The sequence below is a fragment of the Prinia subflava genome, chromosome 22 (genome assembly GCF_021018805.1).
Source record: "Prinia subflava isolate CZ2003 ecotype Zambia chromosome 22, Cam_Psub_1.2, whole genome shotgun sequence".
NCBI lineage: Eukaryota > Metazoa > Chordata > Aves > Passeriformes > Cisticolidae > Prinia > Prinia subflava.
The window spans coordinates 156,325-172,562 of record NC_086268.1 but is presented as its reverse complement, the minus strand read 5'-3'; the positions used below and the strand labels follow the sequence as shown (position 1 = coordinate 172,562).

Genomic DNA, 16,238 nt, shown 5'->3' with positions numbered 1-16,238 from the left:
GGGCCGTGTGGGGCGGGGGGCGGGGCCGTGTGGGGCGGGGGGCGGGGCCGTGTGGGGCGGGGGGCGGGGTCGGTCGCGGGGGCGGGGCCGGCCGGGCGGTGCTGCTCGGAGCGCTGCGGCCCCGCGGGCAGCGCGGCGCGATGGCGGCCGGCGGCTACGGGCGGTACCGGGCTGTGATTTTCGCGGCCATGTTCGTGGGGTACACGCTGTATTACTTCAACCGCAAAACCTTCTCGTTCGTCATGCCCGCCGTCATGGCCGAGGTGCCGCTGGGGAAGGACGACCTGGGTGAGTGTCGGTCCCGGGCCCCTCCGCCCCGCCGGCCCGGAGGTGGCCGTTCCGCGGGCTGAGGCACCCCTGGGCTCTGCCCGCTGCAGGTCTCATCACAAGCAGCCAGTCTGCAGCCTACGCCATCAGCAAGTTCATCAGCGGCGTCCTTTCGGACCAGATGAGCGCCCGCTGGCTCTTCTCTTCCGGCCTCCTCATGGTGGGCTTGGTCAACGTGGTCTTCTCCTGGAGCTCCACCGTCATGGCCTTCGCCGGGCTCTGGTTCCTCAACGGCCTGGCCCAGGGGCTGGGCTGGCCGCCCTGCGGGAAGATCCTGCGGAAGGTGAGTGCTGAGAAAAGTGGGGGAACTTGCCCCACCATCTCTTAACCTGTCCTGGCATCGGGGCTGTGCAGACCATGCTTGCTCAGAATCCAGAGGGACTTGCAGCTTTTCTTACTCTTTCCCAGTCAAGGAGGTCTAGAGCACTATGCATTCTGCTGCCTGTGGAACAAGTTTCAGTGTACGGGGATCTGCTTATTCTAGCAAAGATTCAGTCTTGCCCTTGCCCCCAAGTGCCTTAAGTGTACCTCAGTTTGGTGAGTAACATCTCCCAGTGCCAGAGTTCTGCCCCATAGAGACAGACTTTGTTAGTGTACTTCGGGCGTAGGCACACACGACTTCTTGTCTCTGCTGCTGCAAGTCAGGGTTTGCTGTGGGTCAGGGGGCAGTGAGGACAATTCTGTCTGCACGCTTGGGCAACTTAAGAATTCCACATCACAAGTGGTTCAGGTAGAAAACTGGATAAGATGGAGGAACGGCATGAGATGAGTCTGTAAGCTGTATGTACTTGGGGTTTGTAGCAATCTAAAAGGACCAGATTGATTTCTCCCTCAGACAGAAGGAAAGGAGGTTGGTTAGCTTTATGCTGATCCCACACGGAACATGTAAAATCCCGGAATGAATGTACTGAATGTACTTGTGGGGTGGTGTGGGGAAGAGATAAACAACTTTACTGCCCTTCTGTGAGGAACCTAGTGTCCCCTAACTGATGAGGAGAGGGCTGTCCAGAACAGTTGAATGCACAGAAAAGAATGGTCTAAATAACAGAAATAATCAGCCATGGTGTTTTCTGAAGACGTTCATGAATGTAGACATTTTCCTGATGAGAAGAACCACCCAAGTGGTTCTGGCTCCAAGTGCTCATTGCAATAGGGAGCCCATCATGTCTGATACTTAATGCAACAGCGAGTCCTAAAGTTACCTTGTGACTCTCTGTGTATCCATCCAAGTTCCTGAGCCAGCAGACCTCTCCAGGAGGACGCTGTTCCTAGCAAGTGAGTACGCAAAACCATGTGGTCTTAAACTTGCCTCTCCTGCCCCACGTCTCAGTTTCATGGTCTGTAAATGGAAATAATTTTGAGCTGGCTCACAGTGTGAGCACCTGTCAAGCTCTTGTGGCTGACACTTGAGTAACATTTGGAGTTCCCTGCATGACTAAAGTAAGGAGGTGTGGGTGTTGCCTCTACCTGCTTTTGGAGTTCTGTGTCTGAATTGCCCCAGCCCCCAATCATGGGCCTCACGGGAGGGTTTTCAGGTGTGCTGTCACTCTCTTACACCTCATGCTGTTTTTCTTGTTGCACAGTGGTTTGAGCCTTCCCAATTTGGGACTTGGTGGGCAGTCCTGTCTACAAGCATGAACTTGGCTGGAGGCTTAGGCCCCATTGTCGCTGCTCTTGTGTCTATGAACTACGATTGGCGCAAGACGTTGTCCTTCTCTGGCTTCACCTGCATGGTTGTCTCTTTTGTTTGCCTTGTCCTGATTAAAAATGAGCCCTCAGATGTTGGACTGCCCAACATTGAACCAGGAGCCAAGAAAGGGAAGAAAGGTGAGCATGTGACTTCGATGCAAGCAGGCAGCTACAGGAGAAGATGCAGTGCCTGCTGTCTGTATTCTGGTACAGATGTGTCGCTCTCAGCATACCTACATCCCCATCCTCCCCAGCTTCTGAAGTCACAGTTTGGCAGGCGTGTGGTAATGGGTTGATTTTGACAGCTTTATTCTGGTAATTAGAAATGGTTAAACCAAGGCCTACTGTGATCTTGTGGAAAGGGGCTGGTGTGGGGATTTCTGAGACCATGACAGAGCAGGGCAAAAGCCTGCTGCTAGCCCTCTGTTAGCCTTGCTCCTTAGCCTGCCAGCAGCCACCTGTGAGTTGCTGAGATGCTCAGGGTGGGCTTTCCCCATATATGTTATGTCTTCCTGTTACGAGCGTCACTGTTTTCTTGGAGCCTTGTGTGCTCAGATTGTGAATGCTGTTTTGGTGGGGTGGTGGAGACAGAAAAAGTACAACAGCAGGGAATGGTTCCTTAAGACTGACCTGCTCCTCCGCTTTGGCAGTAGACAGGCAGTTCTCCCCTCACCCCACCTTCGGCTCTCTTGACCCCTGGCTCACGATGGACTCTGCTCAGTGTTTCTGTCCTAACCTAGGACACCTAGTTAGTAAATGTTTGTTCAGACCACTGAGTGTGGCGCTTCTATGAAAGCAGAACATGTAGATGAGAATTGCAACACAGGTTTTCAGTAAAATTTTAAAGGCCAGTAGAAACTCAACCTATGTTCCATGCTGTCCCATACTGCCTGTGCTGCCAGACTTGACCTCTTTGCATAAGAAAAGAATATTGTTTCACCAGATCATTTTCTGGGGAGAGAAAATATGTTGGTGTTCCTGGAAGACTGATGGAAAAATCAAGGTAGCATCTGAAAGTATCTTTCTTTGAGTCTGTGCAGTGACTCTCACAGGCACAGCTTAAAAACACTCCCAAAGAATCTAGAAGTAATTTTTCCAACAACCTTTGTGAAGGGTCTACTGACAATTGCAATACAGAAAATTAATGGGAGTAGTGTTTTGATTATTCTTTTCAAATCTTTAATGAATGTGGGATAAAATGACAGAAGAGATTCTGAAATCACCAGAACAAGGGGGGAGGTAGAGCCATTCACTACCATTTAGCAGCTGTGAATACCTCCATGTCTGGGGATATTCTAATGCTTGGATCCTGCTTGCAGAACTGTGTACTGGGCTGCTGGTTGGTGTGGTTTGAGCTGTGGTAACACTCCTCCTGATCTTCCTACAGGTTCCTCCAGTGACAACAGCACTTTGACAGAGCTGCTGCTCTCACCATACCTGTGGGTGCTCTCAACAGGCTACCTGGTCGTTTTTGGAGTGAAAACTTGCTGTACTGATTGGGGACAGCTCTTCCTGATCCAGGAGAGGGGACAGTCCATGCTTGTGGGTAAGATGCAAAACTGCATTATTAAGCTCTGGGGCTGCAGGCTGGGAGGTGTTACCCCAAGTTCACCTGGGTAGAGGCCCTTCCACCTGAGGGACTTGTTTGCTCATCTCCTAGTTGTCTGCTTAGATACACATAGCTTTTGAAATAACTCAGTGATGAAGTTACTGCATGCACCAAGCACCCCAGTGCCAGGACCTTCCTGGGACTGGCGGACAGGCATTCCTGAACAGGGATGAGCCAAATGGTTGTGTCCAGCAGAGCTGCAAAAGTACTCTGTGAGCTTACAGCAGTGGGACTTGTCTGGAGCCCACAGCAGTTTTCCATTTTGATCAAATCTGATGGGCTGTTCTTTGCTTCATCTGTGTTCTAGGCAGTTCCTACATGAGTGCTTTGGAGATTGGGGGCCTGGTGGGAAGCATTGCTGCTGGATACCTTTCTGATAGAGCAGTAGCGAAAGTAAGTCATGTGCACCCTCAGGCATGCTGGACAGGGAGCACAGTAGCAATCTGAGCTGCTTCACCAAGGTGCTCAGGCAGGATGCTGTGCCTGTGAGCACAGCAGAGAAACCAGCCCATACTCAGTTCTGCCATGTGCATGGGCACAGCTGCTAAATACTCCAGAAGGCACTGGGGAATAGGTGTGCTGATGTTAGGGGTTGCAATATGCCTCTCAGATTTGAGGTGTTTATTCTGTTTGTTTGCTTTACTGTGGTCTCCAGATTTGCATGTTGAAGAACTGTTTGCTGATAGTTGTCTTCTGGCTGGAAAAAAACCCCTCACATTTAAATCCAGTGATGGGATCTGGAGCCAAATTCACTTCACACTTCAAGTGTGGAAGTGATTGATAACTGAAGTATCATTCATCACTAAGAGCTTTTGTTTAGCACAGTTTGACTGTGTGCAGCCCTTAAGCCACACTAACATGGCGTGCCAACAGATGTGCTGTTGATTTGCCATCCATGTTTCTGACGAGGCTGTGAATGGTGTTAGTCACCACAAGCATAAAAGGAAGTCCCTCCAGTTTCTGACTCTCAACTTTCCTTCCTTGTGTCCCAGGTGGGCCTGTCAAGCTATGGGAATCCTCGGCATGCGCTGCTGCTTTCCATGATGGCTGGGATGTGTGTGTCCATGTTTCTCTTTCGGATCACAGTCACAGGTGACTCTCCCAAGGTAATTCACATGCAGCAGCTGGCCATCAGTTATAGGGATAGCCCTGGAACGGGGAGATTTGATGACAGGGAACATGATTGTTTTCTCGCCATTCCCAGGGGTTTCTTTGTTTGCACTGTGGAGAGTGGCTGGCTTAGCCTGGCTTGGGGTGCTCCTGCTGTCCTGTTGTTGTGGGCAACCTGCCTTCCAGGCTTTGCATGAGATGTGACTTGCATCTGCCCTTATGATTGCTAAATAAATAAAACTTCTTTTCTCCTTTCATTTTCTTCTTCTTCTTCAGGAAAACCACTTCTGGACTGTAGCCTTGCAGCCTCTTGCTGATCTTACAGGCCTAAAAGAACATGAGGTTTCTGCTTGCATTTTTTCTCTCTCTGCCTGTTTCTTGTTTCCCTGGTCTGCCTTACTCCTGAGAGGTTGGTTAGCTCCTCAGAACTTAGAACCAGGGCACTGAGAAAAGATTACTGTAAGTTTGGTAAAAGAAACATTTTCTTATTATAATTTGAGTACACTAACTGACTTTAAAAAGTCTAACTATGTAACTTTAAACTTTAAAGTTTCCTCAGAAGGTTCTGAGGACCTCTGTTCATCAGGTAAAATATGGCCAGCTAAGGGGTCTTGTGGGTGAGATCAGAAAAAATTATTCTCTCTCGCAGATGCATTCTTATTTAGTTTCTGGCAAGTGTTTTCCTAACTCCTTTCTGCTTCACATCTGGAAAATAAGATGGCACTTACTTCCTCCTGGGCTTTTTGAAATGGTGTTTGCAATTCTAAAAGCATGCTGTAATGTGGGGGTGTTACTTATCCTTTGTTGTGCAAACAAGAGGCTGATAAATTAGGACCAGATAGGTTTCTTAGAGCATAAGCTAACACTGAAGTTCAGACTGTTGGGTTTTTTTGTGGGTTGTTTTTTTTTTTTTTTTGGTTTCTCAGTTTAGTAGCATAGAGGTTATCCGAAAGAGATGTCTCACAAATCAACATGCTCTGATCAGTCCCATGCATCTAAAGTAAGAAAAACTTTCAGTTGGTAGCTCCAGGGTTGTTTTATGAAAGCAACCTGATTCACAGTTCTTTCCCATGATTTCATGGAGTCATTGCCCTCTTCTCTTCCATGTTCTGTTTCTTGCAAATCAGCACAGGATGTGTTACATGGTGTGGAGAGCAGAACTCTGGGAGGGAAGAGAGCTTGCACTGGCTAGCAAGATGGAGTGGTGGAGATGCAGCTGGCCTTTATGGATGTGGGGTCTCTACAGGCTTGAGCTCTTCTGGCTGCAGCCCAGGGAGCTGGTGTCAGCCTGAAAATGTCAAAACTCCCTGGAACTGTGTACAGAATCTGAGAATTGTCAACAGTTGCTAACTGACAGTGGTGAGATTCACAGATCCTGTTTCTGATTTTAACTTACTTTGACAGCTGTGGATTCTGACTCTGGGAGCTGTGTTTGGGTTCTCCTCGTATGGGCCAATTGCCCTGTTTGGGGTCATAGCCAACGAAAGTGCCCCTGCCAACCTGTGCGGCACCTCCCATGCCATAGTGGCCCTCATGGCCAATGGTAAGTAATACCCGTTTCCCCAAAAAACAAACAAAACCCATGCACGTTCTTGAGGAAGCATGGTCTAGCCCCTGGGTGCCAAGCTACTGGTCATGAGAAGGCACCTAGGAGAGAGATAATGGAGCTGGAAGCCTCAGGGATGCTTTCCTGCTGTGCCCGACAGATTTTGCGTTGTGCTTTAAGTTCAAACCAGGCCTGAGGAATTGTTATATATGCAAAAGCAGGTATTGATAGATAATATGAGAGTGCACAAGTGTTGTTAGCTGTTTTTTTTTTTTACAGTTGGGGGTTTCCTGGCTGGACTGCCTTTCAGTACAATTGCCAAGCACTACAGCTGGGCCACAGCCTTCTGGGTAGCTGAAGTCATCTGTATCGTTAGCACAGTGGCTTTCTTCTTCCTACGAAACATCCGCACCAAGATGGGACGGATTTCCAAGAAGGCTGACTGAGGATAAGCTGCTTGGTGGAAAGGATGTTCCCACGCTGACGTGAATGATGCTCATTTTTGTTTAACTGGCCTAGGAGTGAGTTTACCTATTGCTGCAACCTAGATAAAAATGTCTCAACTTCTCATCCAGTGTCAGGTGCCAGAGGGCACAAGGTTCCTGCTACTGATCACTTTTTCCCTCAAGATGTGATAATTCACCTAGTTTACATTTGCAATGATTTTACTGTACCTCTTCCTCACAGCACTGTTAGTGAAGCAAGTAGGCTCTGTAGCCTGAGCTTCCCCACTACAAGCGGTCTGAAATGACTGGCTTCATGTGCACTTACCTCTAGTTTTGTCATTTTTGTTTGTCTCAGCCATTAACTGAGACATTAATCAGTTCAGCTTCACTGCTTAGGGGCCCTGAACTGAGCCTTTGCTGCCTGTGTCCATCCCATGTAGCTGCCATAAACACAGCAGTTCCAGGTCACTTCTGTGTGAGCTCTGTGTGACCAGCCACACAACAGCAGCAGACCAGGGTGTGGTGATGACTGCAGTCCAGCCTGCTTTGACAGCAGCAAGGCTTTAGCTGTACATGGGGTTAGTTGCTAGGAGTGAGGGAGTGTGTTGCCACGGACAAGCAAACAGTGGGACGTGCTGCAGCAGGGCTCTCCGCAGCATCTAGAAATAGGCATGTTTCCAGGGAATGCATGGCGTTTAGAGAAGCTCCTTCTAAGTGAACTGATCCTGTCTGGTGTGATGTCCATGTGCAGTGTTAATGATTTGCAAGGGAGGCAGCTGCTGCCAAGGCAGCTCATAGCCAGTGCTCTGCAAATCAGCCAGGAAAACTATCCCAGCAGCAGGAATTGCAACAGCAGCCACCACCAACCCACAATTTCTGCAGCTGGGTTTTGAGATAACCCACATTTCTAGCAGCGGCTTGTAGTTTTTCAGTACAGGGTGTGAAGAGTGGGATGGTTTTGGTCGAGAGTTGCATCTCTCATGGCTGCAGGCAGGGGCTCAGGCTGCCTCTGAGTCAGCCTTAGCAGTCAGGCCCAGCACCCTGCAATAAGTACACTCAGGTATTTAACCAGGAATTTGTTGAATATTCTTGTTTTCCCGCAAAAGGATTTACTGTTTCAGGGTCCTGAAAGGGCAAGTTCAACTCGTAAAGAACCTGCATGCAGGTACTTTGCTGAGTACCTTGGTTGCAAGAGTAGTTAGCTAGCCTTAATTAAAAAAATGGAAGTGAATTACATTTTGTATTTAATTATATGATCTTCTTCTATATGTGAAATAAAAATGAAGCAGTGTCACAAAGGCCCCGGTTGTCTTATGGAGAGTGGTGTAAGCAAAACCATCCAAACTCATGTATCCTCTTGAGGTGCCACTGGCACAAATATCCCCATCAACAGAAAGCAAACAACCATTTGCCTCATTAATAAACACTTATTACTTCTATACAGAAACCTTCTGCAAGACCATAAGTTAGAGCTATACAGGAAAAATATGTATGTACATTTATGACAGGAAAGAAAAGCACTGACTGTGGTAAGGCCACAGACCTGCACCTTCTCCTGTACCCAAGTGCAGCAGAGCTGCAACAGCAAAATAAGGCCCTGTGCCCCCTGTAAACAGTGCTAAGGAATCTGTTTAAGGTAAGTTTCACAACAACGGGGATAAACCGGTATTTTGAGAGATACTGAGGCATGTTTTGGGGATGAGCAGTCTCTGCTGTGGAGAGGGGAACTTTATGAGAGGCCAGCCAGGGAAGAGAGAGGCCCCACTCTTCAGATGAATGAATCTGCAACAGGCGAGGCTTTCTCTATGATCCAGGTCCAAAGGGTCCGGCTTTCTCTGCCACCTCCAGAGCAAGCTTCAAGTTCTGATCAAACAACTCGCACCTGAAACAGAAAAGTGAAAGGGATGACTTACCTATGGAAGTGAGTTAACAAAGCTAACAAAGGATTTCCACATCCTTTGGCTCCATATCCTTCAAGGAGAGATTCAAAAAGTTACGACACTGCAACACAACTGCTGTCGAAGTCTGCCCTGGTCCTTAGTTAAGATTAAAGCTTCTTGTATTGGCCTGAATATATGGCAGGACTGTAGGGTTTGTGCCAAGGAAGTGCACCTCCCACTTCCTCAGCAGACCCAGCACTGGAAAGAACTTAGGTCTGTGTTCACTCTCTGCAGCAGTGTGCTGTGGCTTCCTTCCCCACTTCTGCTACTTAAGGCCTGTTTGCATTTGCTACTGTATAGGCAGAAAACAATGAGGGGTTGCAGCCAGATGACTAAAAATGGGCTTTTCCTTACCTTATTGGCATCTCCAGGGAGTAGAAAGGATTCTTCAGAGCGAAGTCTGAGTAAATCTCATAGATTTTGCGAAGAAGAGCATCAATTCCTGTCTGCCTTGGGTCAGCAAGCACCATGAATTTGATCCCTGGAGCCATAATGCCAGGAGCATAAGGAAGGCCAAGCACAGAGACAGCCCTGACAAAGCAGAGCGGTGCTGGGTGCCTAGGACCCCATTGTACCTGTCAGTGTCTGGAAGCAGTGCAACTTGAAGGTGTCGGTCTCCAGCATCTCTATCCCGGAGCTCCCAACCTCAGGTGACAGCTGTGACCCGATGGCGAACAGCCTGTGGGGACAGGCCCCTCAGTGCCCCTCACCACCCCTGCCCGTGCCACCCCCGTCCCGTCACGGCCCACCCTCACTCACGAATGGAACATGGAGGCCAGCATAAGCTTCTCGTTGGAGGAGAGCCGGTGGCGGCCAAAGCGGATGGACACCGGGTAGTTGGCGGGGTTAGCCAGGAACTCCAGCACGTCCTTCCCGTCCGCCGTGAAGCGACCGTTGACCTCGGCGCCGTTGATGGCGAGCACGGCGTGACCCACTGCGGGGACAGCGCGGCGGCGTGAGACTGTCAGTCAGTCCCTCGGTCAGCAAGCCCGGCCCGCCCGGCCCTTCCCACCCGCCGCACCGCGGATGCCGTCCCGCTGCCCGAAGGCGACGACGATGCGCTCGTCGTGCGGACGCAGGACGAGATCGAGCGGAAAGCTGAACGTCTTCTCGGTGTCGGCGCGGGGCGCGTAGTGGTCCAGCTGGTAGATGAGGCCGCCAGCCTTGTTGACCACGTAGACGCTGAAGATGGCCATAGCGCAGGGCCCCGGCAGCGCCAGCCCCCGCCCGTGCTCGCAGCGCCTCCGCCCCGGCAGTGACGCCACCGCCCCGCGGGGCCCGCCCCCGCCCCACGCCAGGCTCTTCCTTTCTCGCCGACATCTTGCGGAGGAGCTGCGGCCGCATCATGGTGAGCGGGGCCGGGCCGGGGGGCGGGCGGCGAGCCGGGCCGGGCCCCCCGAGAGACGCTGCCGGTTCCTTGAGCGGGGCAGGAATCCCTGCGAGGTGCCCGGGGGAGCGACGCTGCGCCTCGCCGCTCACCCCCCATCCTTCTCACCCTCTCGCAGCCGCCCAAAGACGACAAGAAGAAGAAAGACGCGGGCAAGTCCGCCAAGAAGGACAAGGACCCGGTTAATAAGTCCGGCGGCAAAGCCAAAAAGAAGGTGGGAGCGGGCGAGACTGAGGGCTCGGGGCGCGGAGGGATCCCGGGCCTGGCGCGTGTGCAGCGTGGCCGGGCCCCGAGAGCGGCGTGAGGGCGGGGGCGGGCATCTTCTTGTTAGAGGCGCCAGCTCCTCATCTGCCAGCAAGCTGTACATAATAGTGTTAAATCTGAGTAACAGAAGACGTTAGTCCTTTTATTTTTAGATACTGCAGTTATTTTATCTGCAGCGCGTTAATTTACAAAGAAAATTTTGTGCGTCTCATTAGTGCTTTAGTTTGGATGTGATACGGAGGCATTTGATGGTGCAGTTCTTGGGACATCGTTTAGTTCCATCTTTTGTTCTTGCTTACAAGATGGCTTAGGGGGGCATTGTTTTTTCTCTCTTTTTAAGTAGAAGTGGTCCAAGGGGAAAGTGAGAGACAAGTTGAACAACCTTGTCCTGTTTGACAAGGCCACTTATGACAAACTCTGCAAAGAAGTGCCCAACTACAAGCTCATCACACCTGCAGTTGTCTCAGAAAGGCTGAAGATTCGAGGCTCCTTGGCTCGGGCTGCCCTCCAGGAGCTGCTCAGCAAAGGTGAGCACTCAAAAAAAACCAGCTGCTTGAATTGGCTGTTTGGTTTTCCTTGCTTGCCCAGCAGCTTTCCTGCAGCATTTGAAGTGTTCCATGCGTAAATTGGTTTTGGACTGCATTTCAGAAGTGCTCCAAAGTATGGCACAGCATAGAGGCATTGCTGTACTAAGAAAAATGTTGCCAGAAGGATGGGCTGTGATGTAAATGCAACCAGATAGGAACAAAAGACTTGCATAAGCTGCTGCCCCTTGTTACTTCCTCTTGTACATTGCTCTGCCTCTCTAGGAGGGACCTCAGCATCCCTGGCATCCATCAGTACATGCATACTGACATAATCTTCTTTTTCCGTAGGGTTGATCAAACTGGTGTCCAAGCACCGAGCCCAAGTGATCTATACCCGAAACACAAAAGGTGGAGATGCACCTCCTGCAGGGGAGGACGCATAGGGAGGTGAGAGGGGGTGCTAAGGAGCTCAGTTGTGCTCTGCAGTGTGTAAAAGGCAACTTCCACATGGCTGTGGTGGGCTGTTCTTCCAGGTGTTTGAGAGTATTTTGCTCACATCCTAAGCAGCTTCCTGGGGAAACATTACTGGAAACATTGGTTCTCCAGAATTAAAGAGTGATTTCAGATTTCGTTCCTGTGCTCACTGGAAGAAACATCAAACTGTTTGCCTGCTTTGACCTGGTTTTCTGACTGGGGACTTCCTGTTTTGCAGGTTCTCCAGTGACTTCTTCAATAATACGTCATATGTAGATGCACACAATAAAATTACTGATTATAATTTTTCTTGCTTTTTCAAGAATGTGTATGTTTCATTACTGATATATTATTTATAGTAGGTTCTGGTAGAGGTCATGGCTGTTGTCCTGTACCAGCCAGCTTTTGTCTTTATTGGTGTTACAAATGTGTGGTTGAAAGGGAAGAAAATTCTGCATCACCTACAGCAGCCAGTGTTTTAGACAATTTAAAGGATGAATATTAGAATGTAGGAAAGCAGTATAAATTTGAATGAAAATATCAAACACCTGGCATTAGCTGCCTGTAGGATGGGCTGTGCATTTGAAATGAGTTTCAGTTGGTCTACAAACAGGCATTAAAAAACAAAAAGTTTATTTCTCCAAAAATTCTTTCTTTAGTGGGATGTTCCATGTCAGCATAGGCCACTGGCATCACTTGCTGTACAGAGTAGGCTTTCTGATAGGGAAGATACAGCATCCACAGGAACCTGCCCTTGCTGGCAGGATGTGACTTTGTGTGACTTTAGATGTGATCCTCAAGTGGACACTGTGTGTCCTTACAGGGCAGTCAGCAACAAAACTGCAGCTGGCAACAGCCAGCCTTTCCACAGCAGAGCTGATGTCTGGTGTTCCTCATCACCTTTTTTTCTTCTTTTCTCCTGATTCAGTTCTAAACTGATGCCTGAAAGAGAGTATAGAAGTCAGACTGCAGTAGCCTTTAGACATAGGTAATGAATACTCTCCTTGAAAAAGAAAGCTGTGCATAGTGTTCCAGCATGGAAGCTCCCTCAGTACTTTTGTTACCTCAGTGAGTGGTAGTTCCAGCTAGCTGACAGTTCTGGAACGTTAAAAGCTAGTGGGACAGTGTGTGGGTCTGAAAGGTGAGCCAAGCCAAATGAGGCAGACACCTTCCTGTGTGCAGCCTCTAAAGCCATAAGCACACTTCCTTGCAAGCTGTGTGTGCACTGTTCCAGGACAAGAATGATACTCTGCCTGGATTAAGCACTGTGCAGCATAACTCGTACGGCAGGATGCTGTTATGCTCGTTATGCTTGCTGCTACCTCAGAGCCTGCTCCATAAATAGCCTGCATGGACAGAAGCCACAGACTCTCCCCTGGCATCCATCTGTGCTGCCCTGAAGCTCACCGGGACTGCCACCTCCTGCCGTGATTCCATACGCGCCCAAAGGAAGGGAGCCAGCTGTCACTTGTCTGAGAGGTATGGTCAAAGTTGGCACCAACACGTTCCACTGGGAGCTTTTTTAGCTTCTGCTTCTCCTCTGAAAAAAAAAAACCCAACAGAATTGTAGAGTGTTTTGGGTTGGAAGATAACTTGAGGATCACATTGCTGCAACCCCTGTACATACCATGGACGGGGACACTTTCCCATAGACCAGGTGGCTCAAAAGTTCCAAATACTTTGTTCAACAAGTTTTTCAAATCGCTTTTGGTTCTCTAGCATGGTAAAGTGACTGTAAGGTTAATTAAAAACAGTGCAAGCTGCTCACTGTGTTTGAGAAATTCCTCATAGGAAGGTCCAATTTGTTGTTTACTTCCATCTTCTTCCTCTGTTAGCCACGGAGGTTTTGCTCCTAGAAGTCACAGGGAATACTTAGCCACTGAAGTTATCCTAAACTGTGACAGGAGAAAAGTGTCCCCTCTTCCCCCTGTCTGCTGCTTATGCTACCAAGCAAGTGACAAAGTGAACTCTGGGTGGTCTGAGAAAAAGGAGCTGGTTTCCTCAGCTAAGGCCATGGCATATCACACCCCGAATCATACACTTCCCACAACAGCAGCATCAACAGTTTTTACTATGCTGATGTATTTCCTTCTCTAGTTTGTCAAATATTGCCAAAAGAGTGACTGCCTCCTGGTTATGCTGCAACTGCTTCAAAACTGCTTTGAGTTATCCCTGTGATATTTGCAAGCCATGAGGTAGCAAGCTAGTGAGTCATGATGCAGGTGCACTTACCTGTGTGGACATTTCCTTTTCCTTCTGTTTCCTGTTAACAGGAAAATAAAATGCTTATGAGGATCTTATGTTTAAGAGTGTCTCTGACTGGAAGAGCTTTGTCTTCATGCCCTTCCAGAATCAAGTTATATTAGAAAAAAGCAGAGGAAAGCTCTTTAAAAGAGAGTTTGAGTTTTTTTCTCCCATGCATATTAAAGAATGTTTTCTTAATGAAACTTAAACCTGGATAACTGAAACCGGGCTAGCTGCTCCCCAAATCCACAAAGCTGTTCCTTTTTGTGATGGAGACTACCCCTTGTTCTGCTTTGTGACGTGTTGTAGGTGACTTGCAGTTAAATTGAAATTACATTTGCTAGCCAGTCACACCTACCTGGTGGCCAATGAAGGTCAGAACCTTGCCTGATTCCATCCAGGCTAAATCAGGTCCTGCCTGCATTCCGCTCGGGCCAGGCTGTTCTGCAGCACAAGGGCTGTCCCTGAAATAAGAGGCCAGTGCTTACTGTAGTGCATGGGAAAGATTTGCAAGATCCTGGTAATGACAGTCAAACTCCCCGTGTGCTTTCAGCAGGGATGCATCAGCCACTGCTAAGGGAAAGTGGTGCTCACCGTCCAGGTCCTGCGGGGAGCCTGCAGACAGAAGTTCCTGTACAAAGTTCTGGCTCTGGTTGAAGCTGAGTGTGATTCAGGAAAAAGGAACGATATTTCTGGTGCTGACTACAGCCCCCACCCAGCCGCCCCTAGCCCCACCCGAGAGCACCCGGGTGCCCGTGGTGGGGTACGGAGAGCAGTGCCCGCTCCCCGCCAGGCTGCAGCCAGGGCAGGATACAGCTCACCGACCTGGAGCGCGGCTTGCACCGTCTCTCGCTGCCGACGCTCGGCCTCCCGGATGTCAGCCGCCATCTGCGGGGAGAGAGCGGTGAGGCGGGGCCAGCAGAGGCCCGGCTGACGCCGAGGCGGGCAGCTGAACGAGGTTACCTGGCGGATGCGCTCCTCCTCCCGCCGCTGGTGCTCGACCAGCGCCCGCTCTACAGCCTGCGCGAAGCGTTCGTACTCCTCGGCCGGCACCAGGCACCGCTCCCGCAGCGCTGCCTCCGCCCGGTTCTCCCGCCAGAAACGCGCCGTCTCCCGGCGGTGCTCGGGCCTGCGAGACACCGTGACACCGTCAGCACCGCCCGCACCCGGCCAAGTGCCACAAGAGCCCGGCCTACGGCAGCATCAGCCCGCCCGTTCCCGCCCACGCACCCGGCCAAGTGCCGCATCAACCCGGCTTGCAGCAGCGCCAGCCCGCCGCGCCGCCCGTCCCGCCGCACGCCGCGCCCGCAGCACGGGCACCACACGCGCCCGTCGTGTTCCGCTGGGTCGTAGCGCCGCACGGCCGCGGCCCCATCGGCGACGGCCGCCGCTGCCCGCGCCGCCGCGGTCGCCTCCTGCAGCTGGGCCAGCACCTCCCGCAGCCGCCGGCGATGCCCCGGGCTGTACAGATGCCGGCGGCCCGTGAAGGCGCTCCGGCGGCACAGCCCGCAGTAGTGCACGGCCATGGCGGCCGCCCCGCGGCGCGCAGGCGCGGCGGAGAGGCCCGGCCCTCCGAGCGGGGCGGCGCGCGCGTCCCGGCCAGGCAGGCCCCGCGAGCCGCGCGCCCGGGCCCGGCCGCTCCCTGCGCCGGCAGGGGTGGGGCTGGCAGCCGCCACTGCCGCTGACGTACGGCTCATATCCAGAGAAGGGCAGCGAAGCTGGTGCAGGTCTGGAGCGTGTGTCCTGCGAGGAGCGGCTGAGAGAGCTAGGATGCTCAGGTTTGCCTCTTCAATAGTGTGGTAGTTTGAACTGTATCAAGGTTCGCTTAGGGTTTTTTAGGCAATCCACAAGTATCAATCAGTATGATTTTGCTTTTGCTAGATGCAAAAGACTACAGTCACACGGTTTTTCCATCCTGCGTGACAAAGTTCAGTCATTCGTGGAAACAACACTGTCCCTGTTACAGTCCTCAGGTACAAGCAGGACCCACTCGGTTGGCTGCTTTCCACAAAAACTCTGTGCATGCCCCAGTCAAAGCCTTTTTCCCTTCTTGAGACTGGAGTTTGGTATTTAACTTGGGATGCGTTGCAAACAAGGTGGCTATTCTAGTTTAATAATTTACCACATATCAGTTGACCTGTCACACCACAAAGTTCTTTTCCCTTCCTTCCTGGAGTCAAACTTTCACACAGTGCTGTATCAGCATCAGCTGAGGCATGGTAACCCACTAAGCCTATGATTATCTATGTGCACTTCCACATAGACACTTCACCTACACACTTAGCTTTAGTACTTCAGAAATAAACTCACTTAAGAGTGCTAGACTGAATGCAGTCATGTTAATCTCAGAGCAATGTGAGTATTTGGGGTGAGGGGCAGGCAGTACAAGAAATCCTGCAATAGGTAGACCTTGCTTGCAGATGAAGTCTCTTGACTTGCTTGTTTTTCAGCCAGGCATGGCTTTTGAAAGACATGTGGGGGCAATGTGTGAGGCACCGGTGTGAGTAAAAGACAGATAAATATTTGGATGATGGACTCGCATCCTGGTTTAGGGCAAATTTTGGAAGGAAACCTCTGAATAGGGTCCCTCTAGAAAGCAAATTTAAGCGGCCCCTCCCCCAGCCAGTTTGGGAAAAAAATACCTTAGAGAAAAGTGGAAAAAACTGTTTATTCAA

General features: G+C 50.6%; 4 protein-coding genes across 5 annotated transcripts; 2 read left to right on the top strand and 2 right to left on the bottom strand.

The window, feature by feature from the left end:
* Positions 1-67: 67 nt before the first annotated feature.
* On the top strand, positions 68-8,025 carry SLC37A4 (solute carrier family 37 member 4). Its single transcript, XM_063418077.1, has 8 exons — positions 68-288; positions 378-610; positions 1,911-2,154; positions 3,404-3,562; positions 3,933-4,018; positions 4,618-4,731; positions 6,140-6,278; positions 6,561-8,025. The coding sequence occupies exons 1-8, from the start codon at positions 141-143 to the stop codon at positions 6,725-6,727; spliced, it is 1,290 nt and encodes a 429-aa protein (XP_063274147.1). The 5' UTR covers positions 68-140; the 3' UTR covers positions 6,728-8,025.
* On the bottom strand, positions 7,955-9,933 carry TRAPPC4 (trafficking protein particle complex subunit 4). Its single transcript, XM_063418080.1, has 5 exons — positions 9,689-9,933; positions 9,427-9,601; positions 9,243-9,346; positions 9,022-9,148; positions 7,955-8,609 (listed from the first exon to the last, which is right to left on the bottom strand). The coding sequence occupies exons 1-5, from the start codon at positions 9,861-9,863 to the stop codon at positions 8,531-8,533; spliced, it is 660 nt and encodes a 219-aa protein (XP_063274150.1). The 5' UTR covers positions 9,864-9,933; the 3' UTR covers positions 7,955-8,530.
* On the top strand, positions 9,871-11,644 carry RPS25 (ribosomal protein S25). 2 transcript variants are annotated; one of them, XM_063418081.1, is made up of 5 exons: positions 9,871-10,015; positions 10,173-10,268; positions 10,662-10,845; positions 11,194-11,292; positions 11,558-11,644. In XM_063418081.1, the coding sequence occupies exons 1-4, from the start codon at positions 10,013-10,015 to the stop codon at positions 11,286-11,288; spliced, it is 378 nt and encodes a 125-aa protein (XP_063274151.1). In that variant the 5' UTR covers positions 9,871-10,012; the 3' UTR covers positions 11,289-11,292; positions 11,558-11,644. The 2 variants fall into 2 exon arrangements, with proteins under 2 accessions (XP_063274151.1, XP_063274152.1); XM_063418082.1 differs by having other exon boundaries at positions 11,379-11,644.
* A 291-nt stretch (positions 11,645-11,935) lies between these two features.
* CENATAC (centrosomal AT-AC splicing factor) lies at positions 11,936-15,275 on the bottom strand. The gene is made up of 9 exons (XM_063418079.1): positions 14,794-15,275; positions 14,527-14,692; positions 14,389-14,451; positions 14,158-14,222; positions 13,922-14,027; positions 13,552-13,582; positions 13,088-13,171; positions 12,727-12,859; positions 11,936-12,261 (listed from the first exon to the last, which is right to left on the bottom strand). The coding sequence occupies exons 1-9, from the start codon at positions 15,258-15,260 to the stop codon at positions 12,216-12,218; spliced, it is 1,161 nt and encodes a 386-aa protein (XP_063274149.1). The 5' UTR covers positions 15,261-15,275; the 3' UTR covers positions 11,936-12,215.
* Between the last annotated feature and the right edge of the window lie 963 nt (positions 15,276-16,238).

What these genes read in the sequence shown, in the direction of transcription:
- RPS25 (XM_063418081.1), top strand. An exon ending in GCGGCAAAGCCAAAAAGAAG is followed by an intron (nt 10,269 to 10,661) that starts GTGGGAGCGGGC and finishes CTTTTTAAGTAG; the next exon opens with AAGTGGTCCAAGGGGAAAGT. An exon ending in CCAGGAGCTGCTCAGCAAAG is followed by an intron (nt 10,846 to 11,193) that starts GTGAGCACTCAA and finishes CTTTTTCCGTAG; the next exon opens with GGTTGATCAAACTGGTGTCC.
- TRAPPC4 (XM_063418080.1), bottom strand. Translation starts at nt 9,863, where the DNA reads ATGGCCATCTTCAGCGTCTACGTGGTCAACAAGGCTGGCGGCCTCATC. An exon ending in CTGGCCTCCATGTTCCATTC is followed by an intron (nt 9,347 to 9,426) that starts GTGAGTGAGGGT and finishes CTGTCCCCACAG; the next exon opens with GCTGTTCGCCATCGGGTCAC. An exon ending in CTGCTTCCAGACACTGACAG is followed by an intron (nt 9,149 to 9,242) that starts GTACAATGGGGT and finishes TTATGGCTCCAG; the next exon opens with GGATCAAATTCATGGTGCTT.
- SLC37A4 (XM_063418077.1), top strand. Translation starts at nt 141, where the DNA reads ATGGCGGCCGGCGGCTACGGGCGGTACCGGGCTGTGATTTTCGCGGCC. An exon ending in AGCCAAGAAAGGGAAGAAAG is followed by an intron (nt 2,155 to 3,403) that starts GTGAGCATGTGA and finishes ATCTTCCTACAG; the next exon opens with GTTCCTCCAGTGACAACAGC. An exon ending in TCACAGGTGACTCTCCCAAG is followed by an intron (nt 4,732 to 6,139) that starts GTAATTCACATG and finishes TTACTTTGACAG; the next exon opens with CTGTGGATTCTGACTCTGGG.
- CENATAC (XM_063418079.1), bottom strand. Translation starts at nt 15,260, where the DNA reads ATGAGCCGTACGTCAGCGGCAGTGGCGGCTGCCAGCCCCACCCCTGCC. An exon ending in AAAAGGAAATGTCCACACAG is followed by an intron (nt 13,172 to 13,551) that starts GTAAGTGCACCT and finishes TGTGACTTCTAG; the next exon opens with GAGCAAAACCTCCGTGGCTA. An exon ending in GGCAGGAGGTGGCAGTCCCG is followed by an intron (nt 12,262 to 12,726) that starts GTGAGCTTCAGG and finishes ACTCTCTTTCAG; the next exon opens with GCATCAGTTTAGAACTGAAT.